We start from the raw sequence: 24,939 nt of genomic DNA on the forward strand, positions 1-24,939 counted from the left end.
TTTCAAGTAAATGAGGTGAAGGTTTATTATTATTTGAAATATGCCCTCCTTGAGCAAAAAAAATCAACAAATTTAACAAAAAGTGTTAAGAGCTGTGTATTTAATTCTTTGATGATGAAGCAGACGGTGGAATGTGTGTGTGTGTGTATGTGTGTGTGATGGTGTGTATGCATATCTGGCTATTAAATGTCTCAGTTTCAAATTATTAGCTTACCATTGTGACACTTTCAGGGAATATTGTGTGCATATAATTGAACACATAAGTTTGGACTCGTTTCATTCTTTGTCTTCAGTTCCTCCATGTCAGTCCGTGACAGCCACACTGTGATCTGCTTCCATGACTGCCATCCACATCCCTGACTGTGACCACTCCGTGAGCTTAGGTGCCCTGACTGCATCAGTACAAATCCTTGCTGGAGCAAAGCTCATCACTGACCCTTCTTTTGGTGGTTTTAAATTTCAATGCTGGTTCCCAAGACGTTAGAAAGATTGATTTTATTAGTGTTTTGGGTTGTTTCTATTTTCTCTGAGTTTATTTCCATTGCAAAGAAACCAAATGAAATTAAAAGAAGCAAACGAGTAAACCATATATTGCTGACACTAAAGAGACCTCAATGAAATTAGTTCTGTATGTTATTGCATTGGTTTTGTTAAGGGGAAAATGAATGGATTTATAGAAGATAGAATTCAATTCAAATGACAGATTGGTTTGCAGCATAATATACAACCTCTTTCCTCTTGGGAGCAGTGTGTTTTCAAAATGCCCACGTACTACTCAGTAGAAGGACAATGACAGCATAAATGGTGAACTCTTCCTTGTTCATTCAGTATTGCAGACTCTGCTGTGAAAATACATCCACTGTACCAGATGATGCTGTACTTTATCAGGGTCTGAAAGTAGTCTTCTTAAGAATTTAACTGAATTTTTTGAGAAAGGCTCGTGGCAACATGGAATTTACTATAATAAAAACTACACAGAGCAAAGTGTATCCTTGTATCCATTTTTAATTTAAAAACATATTGAGTTTATCTAAGATGCATTACTCAGCAGATTTAAGTCTAGACAGAATCATCTAGATATGATGACCGTTTACCTAATTGTGTTTATCTTTAAATGTGTTTATAAATCGAAACAGATCCACCTATTGTGTTTACCGAGTTGTTCAATGTCTTTTCCTCCAAGGGTACTCTGTGAAACCATAAGGGATTTCATAGCCAAAATAGAGAAAGCCTGTGACAGGTCCTTGGAAAATACTGTGGAGACCGATACGCTGGCGAGCAAAGTAAGGATTCTTGAGGATTCGTTGCTTGCTGACCTTGTTAATCTTGAACTGTGCTTTAGAGCTAAGCTGACAAAAGTGGCTTTTTCTCTATCAAACATTTTTCAAGTCCTGAGGAGGGGTGGGGGAGGAAGCGTTTTTGAATCAGATCTGAGGATTTTTAAAGCTGTGCTACTTTACAGATCCCCATATACTGCATAGGCAAACTCCACAAAACCGTCCAACAGCCAGGCTTTAGAACGCCAGCACCCTTCCCAGTGACTGACATCCGTGACCGGGGCACAGCTGTCTGACCGCGGCACAGCTGTCTGACCGCCGTGCCAGGCAGTGGGCTTTTCGTTTCCACGCCAGCTGGCCAACCAAAGTCCTTCCCCATGCCTCGGCTTCCTGTGTCTCTTGCATTGAATTTTACTTTGCAGGTTCTTCCCCCACACCACACACACGCACACACCTGCCACACACACACAACCTACAACCCATGAGCTTTTTGATGCTAAAATAAGAGTAATTTTGTGAACGTTAGCAATAACTGCTTTTGTTCTTAGAAGTTCATGACAGAGCCTACCTATAAAACACTTAGGTACCTTGAGCTTGCCAGGAGACTCATTCCTCAGATTTATTTTATAGGTGGTAATTTGAGTGCAAGGAAAAAGAAGTTGAAATACACATTTCAAGGCTTCATCCTCTTTCTATCACCTTTATACTCTGGGGAGGGTTTCAGAAAGCAGAGACCATCTCTTAGCTACACTTTGGTCTCTAACCCATTTCTGCGGTAGATTTGTCTGCACATGTTATCGAAGCAGCAAGGGAAGTTATGTGCACCTAAGAGCCAGGGAGTAGCATCAACAGCGTCGGTCTTGAATGGGTCCTCTCTGCTAGTAACAGGAGAAACACAGCAAGAAAGAAGGGCAGGTGCTTGTTTTCTACCTCTTTGTTTCCCCTTTTTCCTTCTGTATTTTTTGTTCTCAGTTTTTCTTTGAACCAGTAATCCTTTTAGTACTTTTTGCTCCTTCACAAACCGAAGCTTCTGAGGCTAGCTTGCCAAGACTCGGACAGAGCTGCAGTTTATGGTGCTCAAAAGTGGTCCATAAGTTAATTACTAAAAGAAGAAAGTGTATTTAATAGTTTCTGTGACAATTATCAGCTCATGTGTAATGTTTCCTGTAATGTGTGACTTTATAGAAAAGTATTTATTGTGCTTTTTAAGGAAAAAAATAGCTATACAGTTATTATTCAGATTTTTAGCCATGAAAAATGAAGCCTGGTTGCTTCTACACATTTACATAAGAATTGTGCTAATTTGTTTCCTATTTTCTTTTTAAAATTTTTAATTAAGAATAAAATTTTCAATTTACAAAACCAGCTGACCAGTTGTTAGCATGATGTGTTAGTGTGATGTGTTCATCACAATCTTTATTCCACACCTAACCTTTCCTATTATTTCTTTGTCATATTAGTGTATGCGTCAAAATCTGTTTTAAGTTACAAATTTTTCATTATTAGGTCTAAAGTATAAATTATAATAGATAACCAATTAATGCTAAATATCAACATAGGCATCTTCCCACTTGAAAAAAAGGCATTAATTTAATTTATCATTTTCTATCTCTACTAAATACAGAGCTTTTTATCTTACCTACATCCTAAACTATAGCATCTATGATATGAAAGGTGACAGCCGTTCATATCTCATCAAATGTTCTTGTATTTCATGGTACCGTCTTAGAGTAAGCGTTCTTATACTCCACCTGCTGCTATTACTTGTTAAGGGTGTCTGTCCTGTAACTGCTTTTGGTTTTCTCAGTGTTCATTGCTGAAAGAGAAGCTGGAAGAACTGCTGCAGGCCTTGCACACAGACTTCCAAGAGGCCCCAGCCTACCCGGATGTCAGCCCAGTCATCGTGGAGGAGGATGCTGTGGAATCTTCAAGTGAAGAGTCCTTGTGGGAAAGCAAAGAACAGCTTGTGGATAACATCACAAAACCTTGCTCCCCCAAATCTGGCAAACACAGGGAGATAATGCTGCGGGCGAACAGTTTAAAGAAAGCAGTGAGGCAAGTCATTGAAGAAGCTGGAAAAGGTACACACTGATAACACGGCATTGCAGCAGCGCCCTGTGCACCTGCCGGGGACTGTCACAGCGCTTCAGTGGAACGCATTTTGAAAGTCGTTGAGGCAATTCAGAAGCTCAAACCACTAAAGGAAAATCGCGCTGAGCCCTATTATTTAGTAGAAAAGAATGCATGGATGATGCCTCAGATAAAGTCTCAGAAATAAATTAGAACGTGTATATTCTGCCTAAAGTAGAAAATTATCTAAAATAATATTTCCAACATTTTGACTAATTTACTTAATTGATTTCATAAAGAAAATGCATCCTGTAAAATACTCTACCGATACAGAAAATACTAACAACATTAAGTTCCTAAATGTTTAGGTTGTTTATTTATAAAAGTTCAGCCTGTATTTTAATTTTTAATTAATATGTATAATTTTAGTAGCAACTAACATTAATTTGGGTAATTCATATTCAAAATTCCCTTTATAGATTGTAACTACTGATTAGATTTGTATTTCACTATCTAAAATTTGGATATTCCATATTTTTTTTTAAGATTTATCTATTTTTATTGGAAAGGCAGATATACAGAGAGGAGGAAAGACAGAGAGGAAAATCTTCCATCTGATGATTCACTCCCCAAGTGACCACAACGGCTGGAGCTGAGCCAATCAGGAGCCAGGAGCCAGGAGCTCTTACAGGTCTCCCAAGCAGGTGCAGGGTCCCAGGGCTTTGGGTCATCCTCGACTGCTTTCCCAGGCCACAAGCAGGGAGCTGGATGGGAAGCTGGACCTATATGGGATCCCGGCATGTGCAAGGCGAGGGCTTTAACCACTATACTATTGCACTGGGCCCGAATATTCCGTATTTTTGTAAGTTTGATTTGTTCTTATTTGAAAGGTAGATTTACAGAAAGAAAAGGAGAAACAAAGAGAGACATCTTCCATTAGCTAGTACATTCCCCAAGTGGCTGCAGTGACTGGAGCTGGGCCAATCCAGAGCTGGCCACTAGGAGCCTCTGTTGGGTCTCCCACACGGCTGTAGGACCCCAGAATCTGGACCATATTCCACTGTTTTTCCATTCCATTAGCAAGGAGCTCTGCATTGCAATTGGAGCAGTCAAGACCTGAATCAGCACCCAGTTGGGATTCTGGTACCATAGGCACTAGAGATGATAAAATGATAAGGTTAAAATGATATATTTAGTAGAGTAAAATATAAAATGCAGAAGCCAGCACCATGGCACCCACCATGGCTAAGCTGTTATTATTTTAACCTTATCATTTTATCATCCTGGTGTTTACAACCCTTGACATGATTGCTGAAGTGTTCTTATTTGTGAATATGAAATTTTTTGGAATATACTTTTCAGTTTCCCTTTCCTCAGCATGTGTTACTATTGATGGATTTTGTTTTTATTTGTCCAAACATTTTTATCTTCTTACTACTTAAAGTTATCGACGAGCAGACGCTTCAGTCCTGTGAAGTAGTTAACCAGTCATCTGATTACGACAGTACAGAAACAGATGAATCTAAAGAAGAGCTGAGAGATTATGACACAAAAGAGTTTTTAACTGGTAAGAAAATTATGATGAAGTTATTCTGGAAATAAAGTATAATTTTGCTTACACTTTTGCTGTTCAGGAAATAAGAAATTTTAATTTTTGAAAAGCTCTTTGGAAATTAATGTTTTCATGAATGATAATATAAAGGTAGCACTCTTTAGACTATTATCAAATACTCTCACATCCCTCGTATATAATCGAGGTTATATAACAAGTCACTAAGGACTGTAGGACGAAGGATGACTAAATATTTGTTTCCCTAAAAAAAAAGGAGAGGAAGAAATATGCAACAAAATCATCTGATTTACACCTGTTTCAGCTTACAGAATCCTGTGATAACTGTAAGAAAGCTGTATGCCTTGCACAAGATTTGGCCTTTCCTTACTTCAGTCACTCCTTGCATCCTGTTGCTCAACTTCAAAAGTTTGGGATGTATTATTTTATTCCATGGAGACTTTATGAAGCGTGAGCCTGTCATCTCAAGTTTGTCACATCTGTGAATTTGATAAGCAAACCTTAGATGTCTTCATCTCTCAAACAATGTGGACTAAAACGAGCCGACATGACAGTGGCAGCCATAGGATGCTGCTTGATAGTGACTCTTCAGAAAGTCTCTTCAGCTTTCTTCCTTCCCACCTTACCTCAAGCTAAGCTCTTCCTCCCATTGAAGTCTGTAAAGAAAACTGAGGGAAAGAGGGGGAAAAAAACGCAAACATAGCTCTATAAATGTAGACATAGATTTAGAAAGTTCTTTAATGACCCAGTATTTGATATTGTGGCCGGTAATTCAACTTCTGAAAATCAACAACCATGGGGGAGAGTGTTTCTGTGCTAAGCAATCATCATTGCCTTGACGTGCATCCACTGCATCATGTGCCTGAGGTGCAAGAAATGCTTTATGTTGTGGTGATCCGTGAGATGTTCTATTCAGGAAGAACTGTGAAACCTTAATTTAGTTAATGTGCAGTAGAACATGAGGCTTTGTCATTTGTAGGCGCTCTGCTTTTTAACAGAGCTAAACACCAGAGGTTCTTCCTGTCGGTCCCAGAACTTCTGCCTCTTAGGAAAGAGAAGCTCATGTGTCATTTCTTTCCAGGGCCCTAGACCATTTTTAAACAAAGAGAATAGTGTAAGGTTAATATAATTAGTTTGTAATTAAACTTGGCAGAAGTGAAGATAATTAAGTTTTAGGGTATTTTAAAATTGAGCTCAAGGACTACTGCTTTTAAAATCTATCAATAGCCTTCAATTAGGTAAAGGTACTATTTGTTCTCCATTAAATTGCCTAAGTTTAGTTAGAATTAAATTTTCTTTGGTCATTTATTTTAACAGTAATTGTGTTTTGGAACCATTTATAAAGTGAATCAAATTTTACAAGAAAATGATAGAACTCGTATGGGGAAAGTCATCATTTTGAGTAAGTGCAGGAAAAGTCAGTGGTTTCATTTGAAAATAAATACTAATTTTCTTCATTGATAAAAGATAATGTTAATTCATATTTCACAGATTAGCTTTAGCAGTTATATAAATTAACTTGGATCCTCACCCAAAATTGATCAGAATTGGGTTATGTTGGTCATGTATGTTATAACACGTTTTTAAAATTCATCAGGCTTCAAAATTTTCCTTAATTCTAAAATATCTGTGTATTTATTTATTTCAAAGGCAGAGCAATGGAAAACGAGAGAGAGAGAGAGGGAGAGAGATTCTGCATCCTCTGGTTCACTCCCCAAATGGCCACAGGGCCAAGGGTTGACAATGTGGACAAAGCTAGGAGCCTGAAGCCAAGAGCTGTGAGTGCAGGAGCCCTAGTTCTTGGGCCATTTGCTGCAGACACATTAGCAGGGTGCTGGAATTGGAAGTGATGCAGCTGGGACTTGAACCTGTGCCCTTATGGGATCTGGTATTGCAGGTCATCTTAACAACTCCCACCCCCCTCTACATATATTAAAGTTTGGTTGATCACACAAATATTATAAATATCACTGAATTTAATTATGATAAATTACCTGTTGCTGCTGATCTCTTTTTGAAGTTGGAGATCAAGATATCAACTATGATAGATCTTTTCTAGATAAGTCTCAAGAACATCCAGTCAGAATGGTCAAAGAATGATTCTTTTCAGTTCTGCTGATTGATCTGAATAGGTGTTCAGTTATCTGACGGCTTGCATGTGTAGGAGCTGACTTATTTTGATAACATTACTGTTAGCTTTGTACCATCTGGACTTTTTGCCTCTGTGTCGGTCCCCAGATTCCCGGACAAGTCGTGGCCCTTCCCAACCTGATTGTGTCCCTGCTCCAGCGGTGGCAGCCAGCAAAGAAAACCTCCCTGTCCTCAACACCCGGATCATCTGCCCAGGTAGGGCAGATACTGAAGTATGGTTTAGTCTTAAATATTTCTGTAAAAATATGTAATTACGCATCTCTACACACCAGAAATGTGCTCTTTAAAAAAAAAATCCCTTGGAGAATGTTTTTGGCTCAGTTTATTTCAGTTCTTAGATTCCCTCTTTGGAAAGGAACATTTGCACAAGAAATATTTTCCTGATTTTCTAGAATTTCTGAATTACATGACTATTTTGATCTTTTTCTCCAGTCTTGTATATTCCTTTTTCTTGTGTTCTGTGCATATTTTAATGTTTATAACCTTAATGTTAGGCTGGAAATCCTAAAACTAGCTTTGAATACCATAACTGTGTTGAAATAAATTTATAGTCTTGCATTTTCAGGGATACGAAAAAGGCTTCTTTTTTGTAGTCTTTTCTGTATCCTAAAAATCATTAATATACTCACATTTCATATTTTGCTATCTGTGCTTGGTGCTGAGTTTTCATGTTAATACATCTTTTAACATTTAAACTGTTGTCTAAACTCTGAGACTATGCAAATGATAAGTCTACAACATTTTGGGTAATTCAGTTTTTGCTGTAAATTCCCTACAGAGTTAGTACCTTACTTGTTGTAACAACAACAACAAAAAAGTAACATGTATTTAAGTCTTCAAATCCTTAACTCTTTATGATTGTGTGTGTGTGTGTGTGAGAGAGAGAGAGAGAGAGAGTGAGAGACTGAAAGATACCTGTTAAGGATCAAAAAGTTTGTATCCACAGGTGTCATAGTTCTTAGTTTTGATTGTTGAGAAAAGTAGAAAACTCTAAGCTTTTGGGAGCAAGTTGTTTGAGGTTATTCCTGAGTACACTAGTTCTCTGTTGTTTCTCAACAAGTGACCCTGTGGGATTTTATCTTTTCTCCAGGTTTAAGAGCAGGACTAGCTGCCTCAATTGCCGGGAGTTCTATCATCAACAAAATGTTACTAGCAAATGTTGATCCTTTTGGTGCCACACCATTTATTGACCCGGATCTGGATTCCCTGTAAGAATATGCTTCAGCACATTTGTTGTTTTCTTGTTTTAGTTGTGTGTGACCTTGTAACACATTAAGTGTATTATACTAAGTATGTTTCCATGTGTAAAAAGATGATCAGAAAATTTCACAAGTTCATCATGATGAGCGCATTGACCTCGTTCAGATTCAGGGGTCTCGGGCTGTTCCTGAGATGGGGGCCTTTCCAGCCTGTGGCCGTGTGGAGGACCTGTATCACTTCTCACTTGCCCCGGAGGATTTTACTTCAAAGCCCCTTCACCCCTGTGTCTGTTGGTGCCTTCACCTCCTGTCGTCTCAGTCCGACCAATCCTGTTGTCTTTCCGTGTCCAGCTTCTCCGTTTATGTCAGGAAGTCTCTGAACCTTGTCAAAGTTTCTAAAAACACACAAGGAGAAAAAAAAGGTTGAGTTGTAGTTTCTTGTCCTTCAGTTCTTCATTTTGCTTCTTACTGTATCATTTCAGTAATGATATTCATCAAGGACAGAACTGTCTTTAACCTTGTTCAGACATAGAATCTAGGAGGGATGTGTTTTTAACTCAATCAATATTGGCTCGTTATTAAGGGCAGAAGTGAAGGAGACTTTGTAATAATCATACACATTGCCAAGACCATCCCCCAATCACCCTCATTTGCGTAGTGAGGAAGCTATGGGGGGATGGAGAAGCTAACACAGTTGGGACAACCAAAGGAGAATGGGTCTCTCGTCTCTGCTCGGCTCACTGTTGTTTTGTGTCCTGTGTGCCAAAAGTCTGTACCCCTGGACTGTGGTTGATCCTATGGCATAAAAATGGGAAGTTATTCTTGCTAACCTTTGTAATTTTCTACGGGGACTGGAAGATGCTTAAATTACTTTCTGTGCTATGTTTGTATAAATTGTTTATAATGTGTGTGAAATTGACTTATGTACCTCTCATTATTATAGAGATGGATATACAGAAAAATGTGTCATGAACAATTACTTTGGGATTGGATTAGATGCCAAAATCTCATTAGAATTTAACAATAAGAGAGAAGAGCACCCGGAAAAATGCAGGTAATTATGGTTATAATAATAATGTTGTTATATGAAGGCTATCTTACTTTAATTCCATTTATTATAATATCTTTCTGTTTGCTCTACCTTTAAGGAGGAAAAAAAAAGTAGATTTTCCTGAAATTGCCACAATTGTATTTTTCAGGAGCCGAACCAAAAACTTGATGTGGTATGGAGTCCTTGGAACCCGGGAGTTGTTACAGAGATCATACAAGAACTTAGAACAAAGGGTTCAACTTGAAGTGAGTTCATCATATCCAACTTTTCAGATCATATTACTTGGAAAGATAATTGGTGAAGCTAACTTCGCCTAAATTCCTTATGATTTTATTGAATACTTAAGGCTTTCCTTTTTTCTCCAGGGCTCATCAGCTCTGTGCTGCTGAAGGTATAGATACTGGGTATGAGTGAGCTTAGTTGACCTTCTCATTATCTGCTGACATTGGGGCTGCTGTGAGGCGGTGATGTCACAGGAGCACATACATGGGTTGGGATTTTGATTAAATTTTCTGACTCAAATATCCAAATTCTGACACAATTGTGTAATGTTCCAAATTTCACAAGTCCCTGATAGTAACATTCATAGCAAATAGAATCTTTTAATGTAAATAGATTTTTTTTCAATGATTTCTAACAAGGAGTAAAAGAAATTACTCATGAGAATCTGAATATTTTTATATCCTTAAAATATTATTTATATACCCTGATGAACCAGGTAATCATTATTTTAAAATAAAATTTAAATTTATAAAATATGTATTATTTATAAGAGTTGCTATTTATTATTTATATGATTTGAGAGGTAGAGAGACAGGGAAAAAAGCACTCACCTGCTGTTTACTTCCCAAAGGCAGCAGGCCCTGCGTGTGGCCAAGGAGTTAACCTGGAGCGCATTCTAGGTCTCCCCTCTGGATGGGAAGGCCCCAGCTTCTTGAGGTCTGTCTGCCACTTCCCCGAGTGTGCACAGACAGAACACAAGCTCCAGCCTGTGGTATAGGCCGTAGGCATGCCAACTGGTGTCTCGGGCCAAATGCCTGCCTCTATTGTAGTGTTTTTAAATTAACTTAAGAGGGAATTAAGGATATTAGTTTCTCTAATATTTCTCTAAGGATTTTAGTTTTTCTAATAACTTGGCTCAGAAATGACTATTAATTTTTTTTTAAATTTATTTTCTTCTGTCCCTAGCCTAGAGCTGACTGTTTATGTTGATAGGCAAGTTTTCCTGTACTGTGTGATTTTTGTTGTTTTTGTTTTTGTTTTTTTGATCACCATTTATCTTAAATGAAATAATAGCATACATTCATAAAAGTATATAAATCATGAGTCTGAAAGTATATAAATCATGAGCTCTGGTCAGTACTTTAAAACCAAGCATTGTTATTTTAGGTGTTAACTAAAGACTAAAAGGTAGACTAAAGGGTTTCCTGGCGTACCTATGATTAACTAACTGCCCAGGTGAAGACAAGGGTGCCATACACCCTCAAAGTATGACTACCCGATCATCTGTTTTAATTTATCCTTGCTTATAAAATCAAGATAGATGTTACTGATTGAAAGAGTTGCTGGTTCAGAAAAGTTCACACGTTTATAAATGTCACCCTTGCTAGACCATCCCAGGGTGGCCTCATTGGCTTCCATGTCATTGTTTTATACAAGCATTTGTTTTCTCATCTGCACCTCTCGGTTGCCGTGCTGTGTAAAATCTGGTGAGAACTGTGTTTGTCTTCCGTGGCCCTAGTGTTTAGCACTGACTGAGGACGAAGCAGACAAGGAAATGGTGCTTTCACCATAATTTGTTAAATAGTTTCATTAATCCGCGGAGTTTACTATTTTTAAGACTTAGGGCACTGTCTGGTACCCAGATGGCTGGTTGGCTTTCATGCCTGTCTTCTTCAGACACAGGATTTGTAGTTGTTCCTGCTGGTAGCACGTATTTTGAACCCAGATGGCTGTGTTTTTACTCTCTATTTTAAAAGATTTAATTTTGAAGTGTGGACTCTTCTGACATTGTGGTGAGCCAGTAGGCGCATTTTTGAGTATCATTTTTAAGAGCATTGTATAAAGTACGTGAAATTAGAAAGGAAACAAAGAACATTAAAACAAACCAACAAAGTATTTAAAATGATTAGAGTAATGTTCGTACATCTGTTTTATAATGACCACATCAAATTTAAAACCCAGTAACGTCTCCACCGTCTTTCTTTATTTCCATTATTTCAAAGTAGCAATGAGGGTGTCTGGAACATCTGTAATGTGACACAGAGTGCCCGTGTTTGTTTCTGCTGACAGCGCAGTCACAAGCGTTGGCAGTGGCTGATTGGTTACCTACACTGACAGTGGAGGCCTAGGCTGAATCTCAGAGGGTGGTGAGCATAAAAACACATGTTTTAACCATCATATTTTACCAGCCCTCTAACTCTGCTGATAAGTTCCTGGCTGCCGGACTTCATGTTAAGAACCCTCCCTAGAAAGTCTATGCCACATGATAAAAAAAAAAAAAATGAAAATAAGATTAGTAAAACAAGGTAGATCAAACCATAGAAAAGTAAAACGGAAAAAGAGAATTGTTTGCCCTAGTTAAAAGTTAACCATAAAAAAAACACTTTTCTTGGAAAGGCAGATCACATTTATGGAGAGTGGAGTCAAAAAGATCTTCCTTCTGCTGATTCACTCCCCATGGGTCACAGATGCCGAAGCTGAGCTGATCTGAAGCCAGGGACTTCTAAATTTCCCACTTGGGTGCAAGGGTCCCAAGACTTTGGGCCATCGTGCACTACTTCCCAAGCCACAGGCAGGGAGCTGGATAGGAATTAGAGCAGCCATGACATGAATGTGGGAATGTGGGACTTGAAGTGAGAGAATTAGCTAATTAAACCACTATGCCAGGCCTGTAACTTTGACTCTTTATCTATTGAGTCAGAACAGTATTTTGTTGATTGCTGCATTGGAAGTAGATAAGCCAGGACTTGAATTGGCACCCATATTTGATGCTGACATTTGTAGCCAGAGGATTAGCATAAAGTGCCATCGTGCCAGCCCTGAAAAACATTTTCATTCTGCGGGAGTAATGCTGTGTAAAATTCCTTTGCCTAGTGCTGGTTCCCATGGGATGACGTTGGAGGAGAGACCTGCATTGTACCACATTGTACTGTGAGATACCTTCCTCTGTGTCTGTCCTTGACGAACAAACAAATAAAAAAGTTCTCTGGATTCCTGAGACAAATTTTTCTTTCCCTGTATTATGAATGGAGACACAGACTTCTTGTTGTTTTGTGTTTTTTAGATTTATTTGGGATTAAGAGTGATGTTTTTCAGATTTATTCGACAGAGTGATGGGGAGGTGGGAAGGGAAAGAGAAAGAAATCCTTTCTGCCGCTGGTTCACTCATCAAATGGCTGTAACAGCCAGGACTGGCCCAGGCCGAAAGCTGGAGCCTGGAGCTACTTCTGGGTCTCTGACATGCATAGCAGGTGCCCAGGTTCTCCTGCCATCTTCTGTTTTCTCAGGCATATTAACAGGTTGCTGCATGAGAAGTGGAGCAGCCTCTTGAACATGAGCCGTACTCTGACATGGGATGTGGCCATCTCCCGTGTGGGAGACCTTTAAGGATCTGTGGCCACTTGGGGAATGAACCAGTGAACAGAGGGTTCTTTGTATCTCTCTCTCTCTATTTGTCTGTCTCCTTTCTGTGTCAACTCTGCCTTTTATATAAACAGCATCTTTATAAAGAAGTAACATTTGTGAAAAGACAGCATTCTGTTTCTAATTCATAAGAATGTATTCGTATCATATTCAACAACCTCTGTGTATTTCTTATTTAAATGGTGACTTGATTTTTATGTAAGTGATCATTTAGAAGGCAAGGAGTTTCTCTCTAACATGCACCCTTTTTTTAAACTTTAGGTCTGCCTACTTGAAACCCTGGCCTTTGGGTTAGGCCCGTCAGAGTTGGATAGCGTACAGGGGCAGGGTACTAGGGCTGTGCAGGGTGTGTGGGGCCTCATGCTGAGCATTGTGGTCACCTTTGAAAAGCATGCGGCACAAGGATGGACAAAACCCTAATCAAAGTGAGACTGTCCCAGGGAGCCTGATTTCAAGGAAAGAAGGAGGGAAACTTTTTTTAGCTTCAGGTTTTTACAATATCTTCTATTGAATCTATTTATAGTTTTAGTTATTTTAAAATTAAAAAGCTAAGAGTATCAGGCCTTTCTAATGTATAGGCTTCAGATGGGCTCAGCTCTTGTGGTTGTAGTCACTTGGGGAGTGAATCAGTGGGTGGAAGATCTTTCGGTGTCTCTCCTTCTCTCTATAATATAATCTGCCTTTCCAATAAAAAAAAAAAAATCTTTAAAAAGAAAAGGAATGTGTGGTGTTACCAGCATCCTTTGCTCTGTTCATCTTTGTCTATGGTGTTGTTCTTTTCGTGTGACCTCCGGGTCTTTTATCTTCCAGTGCGATGGGCAGTACATCCCCCTCCCCAGTCTACAAGGCATAGCAGTGTTGAACATCCCTAGCTATGCCGGAGGTACCAACTTCTGGGGTGGCACCAAAGAGGACGATGTAAGTAACACAATAGCAGTAAGTAGTTTGTTTCTTCAAAAAGTGCTGAAATTGTTCCTGTAATATTTTTTAAAATATTTCATATATAATATGAATTAATCCGCGGTAGAACTTTGTTACTTTGGCAAGGCGAAGGTGGAATACATTTACGTGAAAATTTTATTACAGCGTACTGTGGATATCATCTAAAGATTTTCCTGTTGGATATATAAATGTGCTTCATCCTGAGATGTAGGGAGCATTGTATGATGGAAATTATCTGAGTGAAGTCTATGGGTTCTGGTGACCCTCAAAACAGAGGGTAGCTGTGGTTCTCAATGAAGAAACTGGAAGAACTACTTGCCTGGGATAATTAAATTAAACTGGATACTGTGTTGAGCTATTGGTAACGTACCCCATAAAATGTAACATATGGAGCCCAGCGCAATGGCCCAGTGGCTAAATCCTCACCTTGCGTGTGTCAAGATCTTGTATGGCCACCAGTTTGTGTCCTGGCTGCTCCACTTCCCATCCAGCTCCCTGCTTGTGGCCTAGAAAGGCAATTGAGGATGCCCAAAACCTTGAGATTTTGCACCCATTTGGGAGAGCTGGAAGAAGCTCTTGGGTTCAGATCGGCTCAGCTTCCGCCATTGTAACCACTTGCGGAGTGAACCAATGGATGGAAAAAGAATTTCCTTTTCTCTGTAAAGCTGCCTTTCTGATAAAAATGAATCTTATATCAATACAAATTTTATATCAATACAAACCTCTAAAAGTAAAATTTTAAACTTTCAGGCCCAGCACAATAGCCTAATGGTTAAATTTTCACCTTACATGTGCCAGGATCCCATATGGGCACCGGTTCGTATCCCAGCTGCTTCGCTTCCCATCTAGTTTATGGTCTGGGAAAGCAGTAAAGGATATTTCAAAGCCTTGTACCCATATGAATGACCTGGAAGCTCTTGGCTTCATATCTGCTCAGCTCTGGCCATTGAGGCCACTGGGGGAATGTGAGCCAGCAGACAGAAGATCTTTCTCTCTCTCCTCTCCCTAACTCTTGACTTTCCAATAAAAATAAATAAATAAATTTAAAACAACTTTTTAAACTTTCTGTTCAAACAATAGAATCAGGTCCAGAACAAAAACCTACTGGTTATATTATCACCTTGTATCAATTGGGATTCTCTATGTCCACCAGTTCATATCCCAGCTGCTCCACTTCCCATCCAGCTCCCTCTTGTGACTTGGGAAAACAGTGGAGGACGGCCCAAAGATTTGGGACCCTGCACTTTGTGTGAGAGCCGGAAGAAGCTCCTGGCTTCATATTAGTTCAGCTCTGGCAGCCGCTTATGAAGTGAACTAGCAGAGGGAAAGATCTTTCTCTGTATCTCCTTCTATCTGTATATTTGCCTTTAAAAAGAAAGGAAGGAAGGAAGAGAAAACAATAGAATCTAATTTTGCAATATAAATTTAGGACCTGAAGAATATTTCACTTGTGTTAAAAAATATTTTATTTTCATTTTTATTTGAGAGATGCAGATAGAGATCTCAAATTCATCGAATCTCCTCCCGTATGCCTGCAGTAGCCAGTGTTGTACTAAACTGAAGCCTCGAGTCAGAAACTCAATCTGGCTTTCCAGTGTGGTTAGCAAGGACCCAAGGGTTTGAACTATCTTTTGCCACTTCCCTTGGTATATATTAGAAAGCTAGGCCACAAATGGAGCTGGGATTCTAGCCAGGCACTCCAGTATCAAATGCACGTGTCCCAACAGCATTTTAATACTGTGCCAAGTGCCTGCACTGGTGTTTACTTTTTAAAATTTCTTGTCTGTATTTGTTTTCTACTGCTGATCTAACAAATTAACACAAATTCAGCAACTTGTACAACTTGTACGTATTTTGTCTCCTAGTTGCACTTGGCAGGAGTCTGAGGTGGCCACACTGATGGTCACCTGCTGTGTGTTCCTTCTGGTAGCCCCAGTGGAGAATCTTGAGCTTTAGTTTTCCAGCTCTTCAGAGAGGCCACATGGCTCCTTCCATCCTCAGAGGCAACAGAAGGAGACTGAACCAACCTCCTGTTGCACCACTGTCCCCTATCCCCTCCTGGCCAACTCTCTCTTCTCATCTCCTGCCCACATTCGCCAGCAAAGTGGCTCCACCATTCACTGAATCACACACACGAAATGCCTTTTGCCATGTAAAGTAGCAAATTCGGTCTCCAGGGATTAGGACATGTACATTTTGGGGTCGGGATGGGTGCATTGTTCTACCTATCATAGGATCTGTATTTTGACTAAGTTTCTGTATAAATTACTATTTGTATCTGTAAAAATATCAAGAGGGTCCACTTACGTGATGGAATTTAAGAATATTTTTTAATGTTCTTCTGTGTTTAAAAAAAAAGGAGAGAGATGCTTCACAAATGTAGTTGTTCCAAAGAATGAATGAGGGGGAACAAGTATTAATATATATATTATTATATATATGTAGCACATGAGTAGGGTTATCACAGTCTACTGTAAGAGTGAAATGCATTGACTCAGATTTGAAGCTTAACATGTTATGTGGTCTCTGATCCTATAGTCTTAGCTCTTAAATAAATGAACAAACAAGAATTAAGGTAGACAGTAAATTGAAAAATACTTGTAATTTTTATGAGATGAATGTATTCTGGTCTTAATGGGCATGGTGTTAAGTATGCTATGCCACAGTATGTTAACTACTGCATCTCGTATTGGAGTGCTGGTTTGAGTTCCTTCTTTTTCATCTTTAATCGAGCTTCCTGTCAGTACACCCTGGATTTAGATGACTCACATGCTTGGGACTCTGCCAACCAGATGGAGTTTTGGGTTCCTTGCTTGAGCCTCACCCACTTCTCGTTATTAGGAGTGAAGTAGAAGATATATCTTTTTATTTCTTGCTCTTTTAAATGAATAATCTTTTCTTTTGAACAAAAGTAAACAAATTTAATGGAAATGCATCTAATGTTTATTTATAGTCTATATGATTTTTAACCTCAAATCTATTACATGGCCTAAAAATTGCTGTAGTAATACAGAGTACATATACATACTGCTTACAATATCCCTTTCTTTAAAAGGTGTGTGTGCTCAGCAGATACAGAAATCAGGGCTGGGACCAGCGCAGTAGGGTTTACTGGGGGTCACTCTGACTGGGCTGCAGCTCATGATGGTGTATGTGAGGGCTTGCTGTGTGGAGGGCAGGGTTGGGCCACAGCACCCATTGGTTTGTGTAAGAAATGGGGCTGAAGATATGTTATTACCTGTATGGAAGTAGGCTGATGTGGTGACAGAACAAACTAGATAGACCCTGTACAGGTGGGTTCACACACAAGAGATAGGTCTGAGATCATCTTAGATGAGATTTCTTTGAGGGTCCCTCCAACTAAACCGCTGGACTCATAACTTCCAACTCTGGGGAGAGTGATAGGACTTGTGGTTTGACAATGGAGTGCATTTATCCAAACTGGACCTCCACAGTGGCTTAGTTGGTGCAGTGGACAGCATACCCAGAGGCACATGAAAGATAGGTCAGCTCAGTGGAGCCTGCAGAGGACACCTGGCATCATAGCAGAGGAAGGAGGGCAGAGCAAAATGATCAACTACCCCAGTGAAGCATGACAGCAAATATCTGAGCAAATGGAGACTCAGAGATAGACTGTATCAACCAGTGGACCTTGGAAGGATATCCTCATCCTTGCATCTGCAAGATCGACAGCATTTCAAAACTATCAAAATCACTTGAGCCAGAACCCTTGGGGCATGCTCCATATTGGGGACTTGGGGATAACATCAGGTGGCCATTCCCCATCCCTGGGTGCTGAGCTGATTGGGAGGTTTCTCCCCTTGTCCCCCTCCCTTTCATCCAGATGCAGGAAGAAGGAAAAGAAAATGTGAAATCAAAGATCTCAACTATGTAAACCATCAAAAATAAAATTTTTTTAAATGGGCAAAAATTTTTTTTAAAAAGGTAAAGAGGTTTGAGTACTAAATACCTGTGGATTTTTAATTTTTTTTTTAAATTGCATTTCTTCTAAGCACTCTTCAATAACTTTCTCCATGAGTTGTCACTGTCTAGTACTGTTTACTTACTATTTACATAGGTCTTAAAACATACGTGTAGTGTAGAGCTTGCATCACCTGCTGCCACTTCGCCTAAACCTTCAGTGGAAGCAAGTGCCCTTTTTCTTTCAGATATTTGCTGCACCATCCTTTGACGACAAGATCCTGGAAGTCGTTGCGATATTTGATAGCATGCAAATGGCGGTCTCGAGGGTCATCAAACTGCAGCATCATCGAATAGCCCAGGTTATGGTTTCTCTAGTCAACGCTGACTGCATTTCTTGGGCAACAGAGGGTGTGGGGTGGGGGAGAGCTAGGACTCTGCACTGCATGTTCAAGTGTAAAATGTTGACTTTCTTGCCCTTGTCAGTGGTTACCATGTATTGTGTGTGGTAATGACTAGCATGTTCTTCACAGAAAAGACTAGCAAATCCAGCCAGGATATGGATGGAATATCCATTTCTCAGGGCAATTTGCAATCTAAAATAACTTGTTTGTTTTATTACAGTGTCGTACTGTGAAGATCACTATATTTGGTGATGAGGGAGTCCCCGTACAGGTGGATGGAGAAGCCTGGGTCCAGCCTCCAGGGATTATCAAAATTGTGCACAAAAACAGAGCTCAGATGCTAACCAGAGACCGAGTACGTAACAGAAAAAAAATCTTCCAGAATTTTACTAAGCTACTTATTAAAAATTTTTACATTGTTATAAAAAAATTGCTATTACCTCTTCAATTGGACATTTAGGCTATTGAGGTTTTAAATGTGAGCAGATATTTATTTCTTTTTTTGTCTTAAACTTGTATGCAGTCGTTGTTAGAACAGTTTTAGGTTTACAAAAAAATAAGCAGAAAATACAGATTATTCTGATTCTCTTACAGTGTGTCTCCTTCCTTTTTCCCCTGTAAATGTCCCTATTGTTATCATTTTAGCATCTGGGATACAATTTATGAGCCAATATTGATACCTTATTCCTAACGGAATACATTATTATATGTGTTGTACATCTGCTGTATTTTGACAGACGGGTAGTCACTGGTATCTGTCATTGCATAGGCACCAGGCTTACTGCCTAGGCTGTCCTGTGACCACCTGTTCATCCCTTCCTCCATGACCCTGACTCCTGGCAGGCGTTGGTCATGTCTCCAGAGTCTAGCTTTTCCTGGAATATGTGTTTTTATTTAAGATCAATTCTTGAAAAAGAAGACTAATATATTCATGCCATCTATAGCTTATATAAAATAGTTGATTAAAGATTGAAGCATAAAATCTTTCCTTTTCAGTGATATATTTGTCCTCACCGAATCGTTAACTATTTATAATTTATTTAACGAAGTGTCAAATTAGAGAAAATGCAGTTGTGCTTTCAGACATTCCATGTAAGATGTAAATTCACGTTGACATGGGGCTCAGAGCTCTATTCATGGTGATGTTGATGTTAAATAGGCATTTGAAAACACCCTAAAGTCTTGGGAAGACAAACAGAAGTGTGATTCTGGTAAACCAGTTCTCCGAACCCATCTGTACCTCCAGCATGCTATTGACTTGGCAACGGAAGAGGTGTCGCAGATGCAGCTGTGCTCCCAGGCAGCAGAGGAGCTCATTACTAGGTATGCTGGTTCCACTGGCTTGTGTAGTGTGAAAACTGTGGGCTTAGCCATTCTCTCGCTCTGGTTTGTTGTTGTTGTTGTTGTTGTTTTTAATCTGAATACACTGTTTCTGTTGTAGGCAGTAGCTAAAAGACTTGGATTCCTTCTTTGCTGCCTCAGTCATGCCTCAGTATCGTCCTTTGCACACACACATCCAAACACCTGTGTATTCTCCACAGTCCAAATCCTATACTTCCTGAAACACAGTGACTGAATTACCGCGCAGTCCTCTTTGTTCCCTTATTTTGTATGATCTTTACATTATGTTGCCCATTTACATATTATGTTCTAGCTAACTCAGTGTTTATGGGCTGTAAAAAGAAATATAAACATGAACCATTTCCCAAGGTAGTTGCAGGTTTAAGCACCAAAAGATCAGGTTCTGACACACAAAGGTGATATTTCTAGAGCACACACAAATTAATTTTGGTAGGCAGAAGAAAAATAGATAAATGTGTTCTCTGAGTATAAATCATATCAAAATCACTGTAACTAAGAAAAAACTTTGGAAGGGAAGGAAGACCATGGAAAATTCTTTAATTCCTCTTCACCTACATCTTGTCTACCAAATGTGAATAATGAGAAATGTTTTAGTAGTAAGGTACATATCATGATTGACAGGAAGAGGAGCAGTTTGGATCGGGAAAATGATGTGTTCCATGTGGAAGTTAAGAATCTAAATTAACAGATTCCTGAGGGAGATTCATAAATGTTCATCTGAAATTGTTTATGCCTTGCCTTTGAAAATTAGTCACCCTTACCTATCTCTACTCTTCTGAATAACCCATTCTCTTTGTCGCAAGGTTATGAGTAATAATAGTGAGGTTCATTTGCACGTGATACAGTGCCATGGTTATCAGTTTTGAGATTCTAAAGGATCTTGGTTCAGTTAACCAGGCCTCTGTTCCTTTTCCTGTTCTAGCCTGATCGTGTTGACAGCCAGTCTCCTTGAATGTGTTGCAAGAAGTAAGGAAGTGTTGGAATGATATTGCATTCTTGTTCACCTGTAAGCCATACATTATTTTCCAGCAATCAGTAGAAGTCTTCCATCTGTCTTCTTTTTTACTGTCTTCCAGAACTTTGTCTTTCTAGGACTTTTCTTGAAAGTTTAAAATCAGTGGTATGTAGCATATTAGGATGAGTTGAATAGACAAAGGTAAATTTTGGCACTACCACTTACAGTGTATATATATACTCCATTTCTGTATCTTCATCAATAAGTGGAAAAAAATTTAAAAAATTAACCACAGCTGCCTTTGAAAGTTGTGAATATTGTTGGATAGTGTTTCAAAGCTCTTAACATATAGATGATAAATATGAAGGATGCTTCCCCCAAGTCAGTTGTATTTAAATTTTCATCAAATGCTAAATATTTGAACGTATCACACTTGCCAATGATTCTGCAAATTCTGTGTTTTAATCTTCAAAAACGCGGTGGTGTTTGAATTTTATAAATCTATCAAATGTCATTGATAACTCAATAGTCACAAATTGTCCTCCTTATTAATCTTTGTGTATTTTTTTACTTGTTTTTATCTTACTAGTTGTATACTTCACAAAGAAAAATCAGCAAAGCTTTGTTTTTTTAAAAGACTCTATCTGTGTCATTTTTGCTTCTAGGATATGTGATGCAGCCACAATTCACTGTCTTTTGGAGCAAGAACTGGCCCACGCCGTCAATGCGTGCTCACATGCGCTGAACAAAGCCAACCCACGGTGCCCGGAGGTGAGGATCTAATGGTAAATCCTCATCCCACACATTCTTTGATGTTACGTGTATATCTCGGTACTATAAAATATGGCGCACCTTGTGAAAGAAACTTACATCGTTAATCTGAGCCTCTGCCAGAAGAATTGTATCCAAATTTTCTGATTTTCCTTCTATTTCTACCCTTAAATTCTTTTTCTTTAAGTCAGTCATCTTCTGTCTTCCTTCAGTTCTTTCCTATGTATATTTTGTTAGAGATGTTCCTTCATCTTTAAGTGACATGTTGCCTTATTCATTTTGTTTTACTAAATTGGAAAATTGACACTTCTTAAAAATTTTTGATGTAGATATTAATAGGATGGAGAAGGTATGTGCTGTAATATATGGTATATATACATGCTATAGTATAAACATTAGTGGCCTATTTTTACTATTTAGTTATTCAGTTGATGTTAAAAATAATCTGGTTGGAACTACTTAGTCAAAGTTGATAGTTATGATTATAATCAGATAATATACTTTCTAAGACATAATTTTCTTTAATATTACTTTATAGAAACATGTATATGTCGGTGATGCTGAGTGTATACATTGCTGTCAGGGTATTCTTTCGGTTACTTTTAGATACTGTTAAACCTAAGTATAAGATTTCTCAATTCCAATAGAATTTGTATGGATTCATTAATGTTTTGTGGTGTTTAACTTATGAGAGTACAATTTAAAGCGTTTACTGCTGGTGGTTCCCAGTTTAATTCAGAACTGCGTATCTTTGATACTGTTCTTTTCTAGAGTCTTACCAGAGACACCGCTACTGAAATAGCCATCAATGTGAAGGCACTGTATAATGAAACAGAATCTTTGCTAGTTGGCAGAGTTCCTCTGGTAAGAAAAAAGAAAAGATGGATAACGCCAGGATGATTGGGGGTAAAAAAAAATGTGTGGGCCCACTTTCCAGGGAAGAGACATCCATAGGCTGTGAGGTAGAAGCAGCCTCCAAGTGCCAACCTTGCATCTTCTTTTTCCTCTAACTTTTGCCTTCTAAGAAGTATTTGTCTAACAGCGGGGTTTATCCTTGAGGCTGACAGGGGTAGACTTTCCCCTTTGCATGCTATTACAACATGATGCATTCCCGCTCTCCCCAGTCGGCTTCGGCAGACTTGAGCTAGCTAAAGTGCAGAGGATGGTCCCCAGGTACTCACTTGGCACAAAGGTAGGAGAGTTTCATGGTTTTATTGCATGAATTCACATTTGAAATATGATCAGAATAGCAGAGGACATTTTTAGTCACAGTGTTTCAAGTGGGAAATTTTAAGAAGTCTTCTCAGCTGAACTCATATTGACTCTGGATATCAAGTATTGGCCAAGTGGAAATCTGACCGTGTTCCATGGACCTCAACCAAATATGCTGCAGTCCCATGCTGTGTGATTAACCCAAACTCAACCTTTCTTTAAAAATCCTTCACCATTGTCAAATGTTCCAGCATATTAGATCTTGTCGCCACCTAGAGTTTGATTGTGGCATATTCGTTCTTGGTTGTTCCTGTGTATAAAGCTCTTCTCAGTAAGAAGTCTGATTCATGGATTGGTGGTGATGCTAAAACATTTCCCTTGACAATAATTTAACCTTAGGCAAATGTTCACCTCAATAAACATGATCTAAAGTCACCATGCTTAGCATATTGGGAAGCAGGACACACTGCCTAGCTAACTGTTAAGTGACAGTGTTGAATTATCTGATTGTGGCGTAGCTGACTGACTACTCCTGCGAGCATCCTTTGCTCACAGTGAGAGGTCTTGGGACTGCGTGAAGGCCGTTGTTCTTATCCTTGTCGTGGAAGCTGAAACCCAGGAGTCTCACGCAAGAGGGAGTGGCTACTACTAAACTTCCTAAAATCTTCTAGGAGGAAAAGATGGTTAAGTTTTTTGGGGATCTCTTTTTGACTAATTTTGGCACTGTTGGTAACTAGATTATTCTGCAACTCTTCTACTGTAAGTACGATAGGAAATCAATCCACGGTGACATCTGTCCTATTTTTTTATAGAGAGCATATCTATTTTTGTATTACTGAAATGTTTAAGGTTATTTCTGAGAAGAGCTGGAAGCATAACTTTGTGCTTGACACCAAAAGTATCCATTTAGTGCTGCTTTGTAGAAATGCTTTCTTTTTATTAAGATGTACAGGGAACCTCACTTTTCCATTCATGTCAAGTATGGATATATGGTTTAAAATGGGTACCAGTCAATTTTCCCACAACCTTAGCCAAAATGATATGATAGTTGATGACTTTGTAGAAAAGCGAAAGTTTACTGTTTTACTGTTAGAATGAATATGACATTACCATTTTATAACTTTCTTTAAGGCTTAATTAACACTTTAGGAAAAACAGTGGCAAATTTGTACAACATGATGGACCAGTGCCTTATTTTTACTAACTACTGGATACAGTAGATACCTTGCATAACAAAGGATCCAAAACTAACAAAGTGTGCATAATAAACAGCAGCACAGTTCTTTCACCTGTCTATAGTTCTATGAATGAATATGAATAAGAATTTGAAAATAATGTGTATAAGTATTGATAAGCTGTAAGAGACCTTGAAAACAATCTGGTTGCATTGTGCTGTGTCCAGAAGAGGCAGTGATGGCTCCTGAGATCAGTTAACCCCTCTTAATAGTGCGCAGATAGTAACAAGAGCTAACTAGGATGCAGGCAGCAACCTTTCAGCTCTGTGCATAGTAGTGTGTATTTCCCTGTTATTAAACGTGTCAGTAAATGAATTTTAACAACTTTTGAGTGGGTAAATGTGGGCAGTAGTTGGCTAGATTATCTCCAAAGTATTCAGAGCCTATTTTAGATTATAAGCCGTTACGTTTTTTGTTTTGCCCTGATGATATTTATAAAGTCTATATAATTTATATATGCCATATTTTTATATTTATATATGATAAGGTGTTGATCGACTTCAAAACTGTTGTTTATTCCTGTAGCAGCCTGTGTAGATTTGAGGTAGTTTTGGCACCAATGAGCAGAAAGATACGAATAACTAAATGATTGGAAAGGAGGAGGCAAGCAAAAGATTTATGCTTTAAAAAAAATTAACTTGCTCGTTCTTTTATTTTAAAAAAAAATTCTTGTAATAAGAGGAGAGGATGCTCTCTGTAAAGATAAAATGATTGTTGTGCTGGAGATTGGCCGCTGAATCTTGTGTTTAATCTGCTGGAAAATAGCAGTTGGAGTCTCCCCACGAAGAGAGGGTGTCCAGTGCCTTGCACTCTGTGGAGGTGGAGTTACAGAAACTGACTGAGATCCCCTGGCTTTATTATATATTGCACCCAAATGAGGATGAGGTATGTAAACTTCACCCTGTTTGTGAATCTAGATCTGACAATGATATTTGCCACCTGTGTTATAAAGGAGATATTTTTTTAAAAATAAAAATGTTTTAAAGATTTATAATTTTTATTGGAAAGACGGATTTATAATAGCGAAAAGAGAGAGAGAGAGAGAAAAGAAATCTTCTATCCACTGGTTCATCCCCCACAATGGCCACAATGGCCAGAGCTGAGCTGATCCAAAGCTGGGAACCGGGAACCTCTGCTGGGTCTTTCACCTGAGTGCAGGATCTCAAGGACCTAA

The 24,939-nt window shown here is 38.8% G+C and overlaps 1 protein-coding gene across 2 annotated transcripts in view; it reads left to right on the plus strand.

Moving 5' to 3' along the window:
- Nucleotides 1-24,939, plus strand: part of DGKH (diacylglycerol kinase eta) — a 173,977-nt gene that overhangs the window by 135,651 nt on the left and 13,387 nt on the right. For both annotated transcript variants that reach the window (XM_040991349.1, XM_040991348.1), the window contains 14 exons: nt 1,184-1,283; nt 3,085-3,358; nt 4,792-4,920; nt 7,138-7,263; nt 8,159-8,276; nt 9,211-9,321; nt 9,467-9,563; nt 13,774-13,881; nt 18,075-18,188; nt 18,451-18,585; nt 19,390-19,553; nt 21,213-21,318; nt 22,090-22,182; nt 24,531-24,650. In XM_040991349.1, the coding sequence (XP_040847283.1) occupies nt 1,184-1,283; nt 3,085-3,358; nt 4,792-4,920; nt 7,138-7,263; nt 8,159-8,276; nt 9,211-9,321; nt 9,467-9,563; nt 13,774-13,881; nt 18,075-18,188; nt 18,451-18,585; nt 19,390-19,553; nt 21,213-21,318; nt 22,090-22,182; nt 24,531-24,650 (1,795 nt within the window). The remainder of the gene's footprint in view (nt 1-1,183; nt 1,284-3,084; nt 3,359-4,791; nt 4,921-7,137; nt 7,264-8,158; nt 8,277-9,210; nt 9,322-9,466; nt 9,564-13,773; nt 13,882-18,074; nt 18,189-18,450; nt 18,586-19,389; nt 19,554-21,212; nt 21,319-22,089; nt 22,183-24,530; nt 24,651-24,939) is intronic.

The sequence above is a fragment of the Ochotona curzoniae genome, unplaced genomic scaffold, assembly GCF_017591425.1.
Source record: "Ochotona curzoniae isolate NIBS_2020 unplaced genomic scaffold, NIBS_Ocur_1.0 contig_64, whole genome shotgun sequence".
Lineage (NCBI taxonomy): Eukaryota > Metazoa > Chordata > Mammalia > Lagomorpha > Ochotonidae > Ochotona > Ochotona curzoniae.